The 14223-nt window shown below is 40.2% G+C and overlaps 1 protein-coding gene across 1 annotated transcript in view; it reads left to right on the plus strand.

Moving 5' to 3' along the window:
* PPME1 (protein phosphatase methylesterase 1) overlaps window positions 1-14223 on the plus strand; it is a 33505-nt gene that overhangs the window by 2400 nt on the left and 16882 nt on the right. Inside the window, exon 2 of the mRNA XM_065419677.1 lies at window positions 12151-12244. Coding sequence (XP_065275749.1) covers window positions 12151-12244 — 94 coding nt within the window. The remainder of the gene's footprint in view (window positions 1-12150; window positions 12245-14223) is intronic.

Below are 14223 nucleotides of genomic sequence, written 5' to 3' on the forward strand. Positions count from 1 at the left end.
AGGCGAGTAAGTCCTTGCTCCTGGGAAGTGACAATCTGCCATCTGGGACTGCACAACACAGCGCAAACAGGTAGTGAGTTTTATAAACAAGTCTAAGTGTATAATTTGAGAGCAAAGGCCTGGTCAGCACTTAACATTTAGAGCAACCTGGCTAGGTCACTCCTGGTGTGAAAAATTCACCCCCTGAGCACTATGGCTAAGCTGACCTAATTCCTTGGGTAGATGCAGTTAGGTCAACAAAATAATTCTTCTGTCAACTTAGCTTCTGCTCCTTAAGGAGGTGGATTACCTATGTCAATGGAAAAACTTTCCATCGACACAGGAAGGAGATTATAGCTGTGCAGATTTGGAGAAGGGGAGGTTAACAGTAATCACACCAGTGCGCAGGCTGTATGTGGAGATGTTGTAAAGTAAAGCAGCAGAAGTTGGTCAGGACCCAGATATGAAGGGCCAGAGACAGGGTTTGGGCGCTGGGGAGGACGGTGTTGGTAACAGTGACCGAGACTAATGGAAAAGTAGAGGGCTTATGGAAAGGTAATATGTTTGGGTGCGCACGTTACTGGCTCAGGTTCACTTCCAAACCAAAGAGGGTGCATGTTGCCGCCATTTAGGCCAAGGATGAATTTAGTTGGCATTTGAAATGATGCACAAAATCCAGGTAGAAAATGATGGTACAGAATGAAAGAGTATGCGAAGTAGTGTTTTGTACTTCTCTACCATCTTTTCTCTAAAAAACTGGCAATGCTTTATGCAGGTGGAAAGTACCATTAGCCCAAGTTTTGCATATGGGGAAACCATAGCAGAGAGGAGTTACATGATTGGCCCATAGTCTTACAGTGAATTAGTGATAGTCATAAATATAACACAGAGGTCCTGACAACCCTGGATCTAACCATTTCTTAGTGATCATTCACAATAACTTCAGCTTCTGCACCCATATTTTTGAATGTAGCTAGTAGTCCCATGTTTAAGGTAACATTACATTCTTTAAAAGCAGAAAGGTTAAAAGGATGTTAAATAGTGGTTAACAAGGGGAGTGCAAAGGATTTAATCCTACTTTGGCTGTAACTTGCAGCGATTCTTAATCTTGCAGCCTAGGTATTGTGATGATGGGCTGTTCAGAAGTACAGGTAGTTAGACTCTCTGCCCTTTTCATACACTAGTCAGGTGAACAGAAAGATCCTTCACCCTGATGTGCACTAGCTGTTTCTATTGAAACAACTTTTACTAGTCTCAAATAGTTTAACAGCATAACTGTTGAATGAAACTTGTTAGAAGGAGGTCTACTGCCACTCCTATCAAGTGCTGCCAAAGTCTTGTGTATTTTTAGAAGCTTAAACTATGCTATAAAAATGTCCTCTCTGCTGGAGCTGGCATGTATCATTTGGCGGGGGGGGGGGGGATGCTGCTAACTCAAGATTGTTAAATTTGGAGACAAACAAACCACTGGTTTTTAGGAATGGACTTGCCACACTGAAAGAGATCAGTAGATCATCAAGAATGGCATCTAAATTGGGGCGGTGACTAATAGCTGATCCTTCAGAAGAAGGTAAAGCCTACTTCTGTAATACATTTGGGGCTGAATCCAGTGTGAGTTGAGGGCATAGGCACAATGCCCAAGGCCTGATTCTGTACGGTGCAATGCCATTTATTGGGTGAAATATCCTATCAGATGAGTACAGGAAATCAGCTTTACCCTGAAGCAGGAGATTAGATAATTTACAACATTTAATTTTGTAAGCTGCTCCTCTGTGATATTAACCAAATGCTTTTGGCCTCTGCAGGTGGAGGGAATGTTTAAGTGGATAGGTTGTTACTTCTTGAAAATTAGTATTTTTTGTATTTTTACCTCTGCAGAAACTTTTCACATAGTTCTAAATGGCTCTCTTTAACTTTCGACTTACTCCGTTCTATATAAATGAATGATATGCAATAAAACTTACTCTAGATCTTAATTACTTGGTTTTAAAAGTTTCAAATAAACATTAATAAGCTATACTCCTTGTTAATATTTTTTCATAATTCTTTTTAAAACTGAATTGCATTGAAGTGTTTAATGACATGGCTTTGTACCTAAAGCAAGGAATATCGGAGTTAAGAATTACCTTGTACTTTTCACAGAAGTAGAAATGAGAGAATGAAAAAATCTATAGTATGTTTTGTTTAGTTACTGCGGAGGTCTTGGGACATGGAGCAATATGTGTTTGTATCAAATGTTCTACTGCAGTACAGAAGCACTGTGGAGTGAATTAAAAACTGCCACAACTTTACTAAACAAAAGTCTGAAAATGCAGTCCACCTATTAGAGACGTTTGTTGTATGTATCTGCTGTGAAATCTTTTTGACAAGAGGTTTTAATAAAATGAGTAGAACTGAGTGACTTATCAGAGGAGGATATCTGTCTGGAGAGTGCACCTGGCTTTGAGAGCTCTGTGTCTCCTAGCTAGTGGTTAGGATTGCTGGGTTCTATTCTCTGACATGCCACTGAGTCCCTTAACCACCAATTTCCCCATGTGTAAAATGGAGCTGCTTACCTACCGTACTTCATCGGGATGTTCTGAGGATTAATGTTTATAACACTGAAACCCATTCCCCATCAACCTTTTATTTAGCTTAATTATGGTAATTTGTGTTTTTAAAAAAACCCCACCCTAACATGCACACTTTGCAAAAAAGGATCTTTCAGCCTTATTTTATGTAAACCTTCCCATTTCTTGTCCATCATCTCTCTTGTATTTAAGTTAAATATAACTTAGAGTCTCGTCCTATACAGTTCTTTTATGGGAGTTGAAGGGACTGAGGACCTTGTATTGGGTCCACATACTGTAAGCACTTTGGCAAGGAGCCTGTCTTAATTCTTTCTGTTAAAGCACTGTGCACACCCATGGCACTATAAACAAATGTTAAGTAGTTGCTCTGAGATACTCATAAAAAAGTGTTTAGTTAGTGCTGTCATCCTACTTTAATACTTAAATATTAAGTGTCACAGGTCTCCTAAGTAAAATATGAATACACCAATATTTTTCTGGATTTAAGTCTGTGTTAAAAGCAGGATGGAAATCAGTTTGCAATCCTATGTTGGTCTATTGTGCTGCCACTTCTGTCATGTGGTTCCTCAAGGCAGGTGGCTCCAAAATGTTTCTTTTTAATGAACATAATATTCAGAAACATTTTCCTCCATACATGGGGTGAGATATGCTTGATGTCCTGGGACCTTTCAGCCTACAGACCAAAGTGGCTACAATTTCTTTTGATGTTAACAATTTTCTTGAGTTCTTTTGCAAAATGCTGGTACATTGTCTGATGTATCCTTTGCATCAGTACAACAGATTCCTAAATACTCAGCTTATTGACCCTTGTTTTAATTTTTGACTTGGAACAATACACAAAAGGAAAGCCTAGTAAGTTCTGGTCGCTTCTTATGCTCTAGTTGATGTCATGTTGGCTTTGTTAGTGTTTCTTGCTTCGCTTCATTGCAATTTTGATCTCTGTTAACCTGTGATGAATGAATATATCTAATAATTTCAGATGGATTGAAAATACTTGTTGTTTGTTCCTGGTAAAGTTTTGCAGTTAGATAATATAGATGGAGTGCTTCTAAATACTGCTTAGCACTTATATAGCACTTCCCATCTTCAAAGAGCTTTCAAATCTCCTCTGTATATGCTCTGCCAATTTTTAAGGTTTCACAGTCACAATTTGCTATTAAGTGTTTTTCTGTCTCCTGTTGCTGTGTGGAAGGCCCACACAAACAAGGGGGGAGGGATAGCTCAGTGGTTTGAGCATTGGCCTAATAAACCCAGGGTTGTGAGTTCAATCCTTGAGGGGGCCACTTAGGGATCTGGGGCAAAATCAGTACTTGGTCCTGCTAGTGAAGGCAGGGGGCTGGACTCAATGACCTTTCAAGGTCCCTTCCAGTTCTAGGAGATAGGTATATCTCCATTAATTTATTTATTTTATTTAAAATGACTGACCATACAGGGAAATAGTAAAACTGACTGTAAATAAAAATATGCCTCAGTGCAGGGGCTGGATTTGATGATCTCTTGAGGTCCCTTCCAGCCCTATATTTCTATGATTCTATTGTATCACCTCACCCACCTCGTCTCTCTAATATCCTGGGACCGACATGGCAACAACTAAACTGCATAAAGAAAGTGCTGTCAGATGTGCAAAGTAAAACTAAAGAAACTTTTTTTCCCTGATCTTTTGTTTATAATCATCTTAGATATTACTTGGAACAAAAAATTGACAGGCATGTGAATTTTTTTTTTTAAAGATGATTTGATACCGTCTCCCATCATGTTCATACATCTGTTCACTTGGAGAAGAGTTGGGTTTAATTTTTTCGGACTTGGGAATAGGCCCAATGGAATCTAGTTAGACTTAGTATCTTAAAATGTTAGCAGACCGATTTCCTCCCAGTAACCCCTCTGCATTGCTCCCACTAGACCTGACGAGGGAGTGCTGACTTGCCTATCATCTGTCACCCAGTCTGTCGGGTGTGATTTCTGAGGCGTTGTGGTGCAGATCGTGGGAGGTAGAAGTGGAGTGACTTGAATCACTCCAAGCAAATAGAAAAATGATTTACGAGGGAATTGAGATTTCTAAACCAGCCGCACTTTAAATATTGGTCGGATGCTTTCTTCATAACCTCTTCCTCTGACTCTGATGTTATCCATCTTGGGAAGGAGTTGTTGCTGCCATTTGTACTGATGATTTCTCAGGCAACGAGGAACTGTTACAACTTTATCTAGGACAGTAAAGCCTTTTTATGAGGCGTCTCAGTGGGCTGTGTGTAATGTGATGTTACAGTGTATCTGAATTCAGGGAGACTAAGAGAACAGACAGGAAATAGGTTTGCTTGTATTACTATGCTGTGTTCCAACATGATGGCTCCCTCATGTTGCATAGCACATGATATTCTCTGTGTTAAAGCAAAATCCGAGTGGTAGGGAAAGGAAAACCATGGTGCTGTATCCACGTGTGATGCCACATGAGGCTGAATTCAGCTGTGCTACGGAAGTGTAAATCTTAACAACTCAGCAGGTGTCAGTGGAGTGACTCCAAATTTACAGCAGTGTAATGAGAACAGTATTTGGCCCTGTGAGATTACAAATGAGCACAGCCATGTAGCAGGAATGTAATGAATCTTGGATCTGTACTTTAATTTATGAATAATGCTAGTATTAGTATTTAAATAACCTGAGTATTGAAAGGTTAAAATGGCTGCTGCAACACAGTGCTGGTTGGTTTTAACAGAGCTACAAGATGTGAGAAAAATCAAATGTACATCTTAGAGTGCACTGCATCTCTTTCTGCTAACTAGCTCCTTCCAGAGACAGACCCCTTGTGCTAGTTAACACCCCCACACACACACTATTTGTATTTTAAGTATTCACTGAATATTCAGATCAGTTATTTGATAGCAAGTTTAATACTGAAAACATGGATTTGTCACATCCTTTTTATTAACTGAATCAAACTATTCCCGGGGCCATTTATCATCTTTTGTTGCAACAGGATTTGCCTGTAGGTGGTGCATATTTGACTAGCACACTATGTTCCTTTTAACATGTATCCTAGGATTGGTCAAAAAGGAGGTGGATGCTTCTTGCTGGGGAATGGAGTATTGCATTCTTGGAGTATTGCATAGGAATAAAAGTAACTCCTGTCATGTCTGCTGCTTCACTCGTGGTACGTGCACATGTTCATTATACAATGGTGAGGACAAGCCACACAATAGGTTAAAATTAGCTGTTGAAAGTGCCTGGAACTAGTTCTTTGATTCTGATTTAATTCATAGTGTGTGTTAGTTGGCTTGGTTTATTGTTCTCAGATCAGTCTACAAATGTTATTACATTGGATCAATTTTTATTTACTATTTTAGTTTGTTGGACATGTTAAAAAGCAGTAATTAGTTAATCTCCATCACAGTTTAACTATTTGGCCAGAAAAATGCTGTTTCAACATGAAAAGGTGCAAAATCACAGCTGTTGTTGGGCTTGCGTCTGATTTTTTGGATGCTTGCTTGATCTGTCACTAAGGAAAATAGACTAGAGAAGGACTAGACATATTGGATTCTATCTAGTATATTCCTTCAGAGACCAGTGGAGATTAATTCTCTACTGCATGTTCTCCATTGCTTTTGTGCAGTCCATTTTGTAAAATTTGCATGTTTGCTCCATCTCACCGATGCATCTTCATACTGTGTAATACACAAGTGTTTGCTTGAAATAAGATATTTCTCAGCCTTCTGCAGGCACCAGCCATCTTGTGAAAAATTTCATACTTATTCTCACTCCTAGTAAGAGCTCAGTGTCAGATCTTAGTCCTGTTATAATATTGTTTTAACAAATCTTTTGTTTTAAATAAAAGTCATTAATCTGCAGATACATATCTTTGTTAGAGCTGGAAGGACCTATTAACTCCTAGGACATCTACTTTTTTTCTGTCCCATTCCCCCTGCTAATAGAGGATTGCTAGAATATGTTGTCCCATCACATTTTAAATGTCTCAAATGGTGGGGTTTCCGCTACTTCCCTTGGAAAATATCTCTATCCAAACGTTAACCTTTTAAAATCTGGGCTTGAAATATTTACCAAAGCTCACCTAGTCAGAGGCTGTTGCAAAAGATGAGGTGACCCCCTCCAGTGAGATGCAGGGCAACTTCCTGGTGAAGAGCCCAGTCCTAAACTCAAGGTAGTAGGTTTCCTACCATAGTGTTCTCCCTGGGTCCTGCTTAGATGTTCAGTCTTTCATATTAGCCTCTGGTTAATAGGCATCTGGAAAAATCTGAAAGCCACCTCCCTTGATTGTTGGAAGGAAGAAGGAACTTTCTCTTTTGCTAGCATAAATTGCACTGTCTTCTGATTGCTGCCTGCAGCAGATTTGGGGTTGGGAAGGAAGTATCGCTATCCCTTCCTCTTGACCTTGGTTTCTTTGATCCTCTTTTCTCCATGAAAAGCTCCAGTTCTCCCTGCTCATAGTTAAGATCATAAGAGCCGCCATACTGGGTCAGACCAAAGGTCCATCTAGCCCAGTATCCTGTCTTCCAACAGTGGCCAATGCCAGGTGCCCTGGAGGGAATGAACAGAACAGATAATCAAGTGATCCATCCCTTGTCGCCCATTCCCAGCTTCTGGTGAAGAGGCTAGGGACACCACCACCAGTTTTCCCAAGCAGACACTGAAAATTGGGCTGTTTAGTTTCAATGTTTATAGGTTGTAAATAGCAGGCATGAAACTGACTAGAGTTGGGTACATTTCAACCTGGCTCTGCTTGAAAAAGCTCATAGTAGCTGGACAGAGATTGGTGCTTTTTGTTTGCAGACTTCAGGAGATGGGACTGCATCAGGTCACTCCAGAAGGGTTTTCTTTGCAACCATAATTGTTAGAGATGTCTCTTTTAAATTTTATTAAATCCTACAGTTATAAATATTATTTAAAAGGACTGATAGCAGCAGTCACACACAAGATTCTCTATTGACCAAAAATATCCAATCCAGGCTAAGAGAGTGCACAGCAGAAAATGCAATAGAGACAGGGCAAAAAACCAACCTTTTTTTTTTTTTTTTTTTTTTTTTTTTTTAGCTAACGTTTATCAAAAACCATTTAGGAGTTCTTGGCATATTAAAAAAAACCCCACAAATATTAAGTCAACTTCATAAAATCATCTTATTAGTCAATCAATCAATAAATCAATGATTTATCTGGAATATATATTTGTAGAGATAAGGCCAAAAGGGACTGTTCTGATCTTCTAGTCTGATCTGCAGTATAACGCACGCCAGAGGACTTCTCTGACTTAATTCCTGTTTGAATGAGAGCAGACCTTTTAGCAAAAACATTCAGTCCTGATGTTAAAAATTCCCAGTCATGGAGAATCCACCACAACCATTGGTAAATTATTCCAGTGGTTAATTACCTGAACTGTTAAACATTTGTGCCTGAATTCTAGGCTGAATTCATCTAGCTTCCACTTTCAGTCATTGACTCTTCTTATGCCATTGTCTGCTAGATTGATTAGCCGAGCCCTCTATTATCAAATTGATATTCCTTGTGTAGATACTTATAGACTGTCACCCCTTAACCTTCTCTTTGATATCAGATCTTGTCAAGCTAACTTATTTTCCATAAACCCATGTTGATTGACATTAATTATACTATCCTCCTGTAATTCTTTATTAAGAGTTCCATAACAGCTGTTCCATTATTTTGCCCTGGATTGATGGCTGGCTGACAGACTTATAATTACCCAACTTGCCTTGTTTATCCTTTTGAAATAATGGCATAACATTACCTTTCTTCCAGTCTTCTGGAACTTCCGCAGTGTTCCAAGTCTTATAAAAAATCAACATTAATTGTCTGGAGAGCTCCTTGACCATTTCTTTTAAAACTCTTGAATGCAAGTTATCCAGACTTCCTGGTTTTAAAATGTCTAGCTTTAGTAGCTGCTGTTTGACATCTTTCTTAGTTACTGTTGAAATTGAATGTTTTTCCATCCTCCTAATCATGATATGAATACATCATTGGACTTTTTTCCAAATATAGAACAGACACTTTTATTGAACACTTCTGTCTTTTTGTGTTGTTGACAACTGTGTAATTTCCATCTAGTAGCAGACCAATACCATTGTTAGGATTCTTTTTGTTCCTAATATACTTTAAAAAAACTCTTATTCTCCTTAATTCTGCTGACCATAGATTTTTTCCTTGTGTCCTTTTGCTTTCCTTATCAGTTTTCTACAATTCCTAGCTTCTGATTTATACTCATTACTATGAACTTCCAATTCTTTCTGTTTATTAGCCAGACTCCTATTATTGGTGTATAAGCAAGTAAATTTATTTTCTTCACATCCTTTTGTAACTTGATTGTTTTTGTTCACAACATCATAATTTTGTGCTAAATAAATGCTCATTTGTCCCCTCTTTTTGTTATTGGTTTAAAGCTCTGATTGGTCTAGCCCTCTAGAAGATTGGTTCCCCTTCCACTGAGATGGAGGCCAGCCAAACTGTACAGAAAGTAGACCAATGTTCCACAAAATCCAAACCACCTTATGCCACTTACCTAGCCAGCAATTCACTTCCAAAATCTTCTGCCTTCTGTTTTCCTTTACCTGTGGGACAAGAAGGATTTCCGTGATGATCACTTAGCCATTCTTCTCCTTCAGAGTTCCCTGAAGTCGTCTATAATCTGTCAAGTATCCCATAAAGCAATGTCATTAGTGCTGATATGCACTGAGACCAGTAGGTCCTTGTCTGCTTATTGCTTTTGCAGAATTTTCTTTCAAAGCACCAGGGAACTTTTAGCACACAGCAGCAGGGTACACACGGACTGAGTTAGTGCATCGCATGTAGGAGTGTTGTAGATTTGCACCCTACCTTGCCATGCACTAACTCATTGTTTAGACGTGCCCTTAGTATAGAGTCCCCAAAAAGAATAGTCTTTCTTCCTTGGATGAATGGAGATTTTATGGGCTCACCTGATATTTTTACAGGTTGGGCTGAGCAGTCATCCACAGATCTGTGGTGTATGCCTCTCTGCTTCATTCAGCCAGCTGGATCCTCAACATCTGCATTCAAATCTAGTTTTTCACATTCAGAAAATGAGAGGAAGCTGAGATAACAGGATTTATCATTATCTTAAAATAGGTGTGTGGATGTGTCATCTTCTCATTGAAGCTTGACAACGAATAATACTGAAGTCTGGAAACCCAGAGAAGTAAATCTAGAAATATAATGGAAAATAGATTTTAGTTTTACAAAACCTCAAGTTGCCTTTCCATTTCTTTCTTTCTTTCTTTTTTCTTTTTTTTTTTTTCCTTCTAACTGTGGGAAGTGGATGTTTCAATCCCCGATGTTAATATTCTCTGCTGATTACCCTCCCCAGAATAGAAGCGGAATAGTCCTCTGGTACTCATCCTCTCTGCTGCTTTTGTCTTGCTTGGTTATGTCAATGCGAAAACAAAGCCTTGTTAGTCCTGTTGAATGAGTTTAACGCTGAGAGAGAGATTTTTGTCCTATGCATCGTCAACAGAATTGTCAGCAAAGTTTCCTTTGTAGACTCTTTTATTCGTAGTGGTGATGTAAGGGTGCGAGAGACTGAGAAAGGCCTTGAGCTCAGCTGGGTTTCTAGTTTCCTGGTTGAGTTTTCTGCTATGGCAGTTAGAGGGGGGGCGGAAAAATCATCTTCAAATTTGTTAACTGGGCATTTCTGTTCTGGGTACTGTGCTGTGTAATGTTCCCACAGTGTCTCTTATAGCTTCCTACTCAGAACAAGCTGCATTTTGTGTGGCAGCTCGGCACCTCAGAGTGTATTGTTACCAATTTCAGGTCACAAAGTGTAGTTCTCACTCGATGCAATTGCTAGTTCATGCTGCTTGCAATTCCTAGTGATATACCTGTCAATGAGCAGGGCTGGAGGCTAGATCCTTGTTTTAAGTGGGGAAGTAAGTCAGCTTGCTCTAATATTGTGTTCTCCCCTCTAGGGAATAAAGGATGATATTCACATTTTGAAAGAGCAAGCCTTGCTTTATTGCCTGTGTTCAGGCTCCAGTCTCTGGGGCTGTTCAGTGCTGGGTAGGAAGTCACCAGCTGGCCCCATAAAGTTGCACCAACTGAGAGCCGTGATTGAGTGGGGGCAAAAGGGACTGTGCATGGTGGACAGGAAAGAAAATGCATACGTTAGAAGGGGGCTGTAGTGCCTCCCAACACCTTTGGCTCTTGAGTGCTATGTGCTGAATGAGCGATGGTGGTATTTCATATTTAGTGTTTTGGTGAGAGTATAGTGCTGAATAGCCCAGGAGATTAAGTCTTTTCTAGCGACAGAGACAATTCCACAGAGGCATCAGCAGTGCACACTGCCTTACTGACATGCCTTATCTCCCTCACCATAGAGAAAACCACCATAGGAGTCAGTTACTTACATACGAAGATGATTGGCACTTTAATAATACGTAAGGTCTCTATGGACCTGAGGTGTGCAGGAAGTCGTCTGTTTCATCAGCTGAATCTGTTCAATCCAGCCATTGATGTCTGGACTTTTGTTCTTAGTCCACTGTTTGAGAATGGCTTTCTAAGCCAATAATGTTAGCATGAAAAGAGACCCTTCCTCATTCCCTCCACTGATGACAGCTCCCTTATGAGTCTCTCAGATCTACGTAGTGCCGGTTACACAGTACAATGCTCTTTCATGGAGTACTTTGGCAATGATTTGGCAGATATCTAGTTGTGAAACCATCTGATTTCTGGGCTGTATTTCTCCCATGTGTGCTATTAAATACCTAGGAATATTCAGCCAACTGGATCACTCAATTGGCCATTCAATTTTTTGGTGAAGCTAGAACTGTTTCTCAAGCAGTGGGTCTTGACCTCCAGGGGATTCATAGAAGGTAATCCAGGGGCTTGCAAGGCATTTAAAACCCTATTAAAATCTAAAACAAAACCTTGCTCCCACATTCCCTTGCCCTTCAATGTCAAGTATTCTGTCAACCTCTCGAAACACACACTAATTATATCCGCTTAGCATTAGTACTCTTACAATAAAAATAAAAAATATATGGGAGTCGAAGATGTTTTTACTTCGAATAAGGTATCACCAATCTGAAAAGGTTAAGGTTGTTAAGTAGCTGACTCTTTATTGTTCAAGCCAAAACCATCAAGATGGTTTTTGTAGATGGACTAATTCCATTTTTAATTATGGTCCTTGGGCTGAAGCATAAAATTAGGACTGTATACTACTCTTGATCAACAATGGAACTCCTGATGTTAGTGGAACTTTGCACAAAGATCAAGGATAGAATATGACCTGTCTGTAGTAACCTTTTCATTATCATAATTCTTGTTCAGTATCACTTAGCGGAAAAACATTCTTACCTTCACATCTTCCCCTACTTCTGTCCGTTGTTTCTCTCTGATTTGCCACAAAAAAACCTAAAGGGAGGTAAATGGGAATGGCTAATGACTATAAAACTGTTAATACTATATGAGGGAACTACAGGCAAAGTATCCGTCACTTTCTATCCTAACCCTCTGTCGAGTGTTGCTATGACATGTCCATTGTTAAAACATGCTGTTTCATCAGCTTATGGCAATTTCTGAGTGAAGCATTATAAAATACTTATACTCTTGCAAAAATTTTGTTTTGCAGTCCTGGAAGGAAACGAGACTTTTCCCCAGTCCCGTGGAGCCAGTACTTTGAATCTATGGAAGATGTTGTGGTTGAAAACGAAAACGGCAAGGATATATCCTTTTATTTTATTCCCAGACTGAATTCTTCCTGATCTCATTGTATGTCTTGGCGTTTATCAGGGATTCTGTTACATTTTTTAATGGTTCCCTCTATTACCCATCTTTTCCTTTGTGCTAATCAGTGCTATTGCCCCAGGCAACACCTATGTGCCAACGATTAGGTTGCAGTGGGAAAATATCTAGAAAAGTTGGCTTCTTGGTATTGCTTTCTCATCTCAGTTAATGTTTGGTCATTCAAAACTGTGTCCATGGGACCTAGGTAATAGTGTGTTAATGCTCTAGCCTTTCTCCTCTGAAGATGTGAGATCAAATTCTAACCCACACACCCCACACACACCTCTGTCAGGTTAGTTCATGTTCCTGGGATGGCCACGCTTCTAGTGCAGGTTTGTCAACATCGCACAAGAACCTCACAGTTTTTAATACAATCATCATTCTGTTCAGTCCAGGCCATGACAAGGATAACACAATGAGTTGCAGGTCAGGATTGAGGTGCACCTTCCCTTAGGGGGAGGGATAGCTCAGTGGTTTGAGCATTGGCCTGCTAAACCCAGGGTTGTGAGTTCAATCCTTGAGGGGGCCACTTGGGGATCTGGGGCAAAATCAGTACTTGGTCCTGCTAGTGAAGGCAGGGGGCTGGACTCAATGACCTTTCAGGGTCCCTTCCAGTGCTATGAGATTGCTAATATATGGAGATATACCTATGTGGGAGACGTTTACGCTGCGTACCTGTACTGGGATGAGAGAGAGCCAGGCATCTGGAGACACTGTATCACTAGCACCAAATTCACCAGGGGAAAACATCTCTCTTCCGTAAAAGAAGCTGAACTCCTCTTATGCTTCACCATGTTCATTCAGCCTGTGGATGAGTGATGCCCTTTAGCAATGTACCACTGGCTGCCTACTAATTGGGAATGGGGGAGGAACTCCCTTTCCAGAGAGAGAGGAGAGCCATAGCTAGGTTGAGAGCTTCTGTGGTGCTACCTCAGCCTTCTCCTGGAATGAGGACAGCTTTAAATTCTGCCCAGGATTCAGAAAAATCTTGCCAGCAGAGACTGCCTGAGAGAGGCTCTGAAACAATAAATTTCCTGCATGCCTTCCCTTCCTCTGCCCACTCTGTGCACTGCACTGGTTGACTCTGGATTCTCCATTGGGAGCCAAGTGATGAATCTGTCCAACTTCCAAGGAAATCCCTTGAACCATTCAGTTTCAGGAGCAAGGGGAGCAAACAGAAGGCTAATGCACAGCACCAGGAATAAGGAGTTCTTTACCTGGGTCTGCTATAGATGCTCTGAATGACCTTAGCCAAGCTATTTCTCTCTGTATTTCAGGTTCCTCATTTATAAAATGGGGACAAAACCTACCTGTCAGGGCTGTTGTGAACCTTACTTATTGTTCGTAAAGTGCTTTGAGATCCTTGAATAAGACGTGCTGGAGACATACAAAGTAGCATTTCTATAGATTAGACTTTGTACAAATTAGTATAACTTAAACGGGTCTCAACTGCAAAGTGAGAAAGGAAAAGTAAACCCTTTCCAGGCTGATAGGAAGCCAAATTTCAATCCAGAGCCAAGAGCCATTGTTGTTTCTGTAGGTCCAGAAGTGTGTGTGGTGCATTAGAGGATTAAAATCACCATGGAAGCAACCTGAGTAACATTCTTCACTTAGCTTGTCACTACTGTCCACTCTGTTTTCTCTTGAATCGTGTTCTGCATAGATTAGGCAGCTCTCCCAGGTTTCAGAGTTCCTACTGACTTATTTGTAGGACAGTAGCACCTACAGGCCCTAACCAAAATTGGAGCCCTGTTACGCTAGGCATGGTACAAAAACATAGTGTAAACAGTCCCTGTCCTGCAGGAGGTGCTCTAAATAGATGAGACCTTCAAAGGGTGGAAGGGAAAAGAGCAGAGGTGGAATGTAGAGCTGGCTGGAAATTTTCTGACAGAATATGCCAATTTGTTGAAACTGAAAC

The sequence above is a fragment of the Emys orbicularis genome, chromosome 1 (assembly GCF_028017835.1).
Source record: "Emys orbicularis isolate rEmyOrb1 chromosome 1, rEmyOrb1.hap1, whole genome shotgun sequence".
NCBI lineage: Eukaryota > Metazoa > Chordata > Testudines > Emydidae > Emys > Emys orbicularis.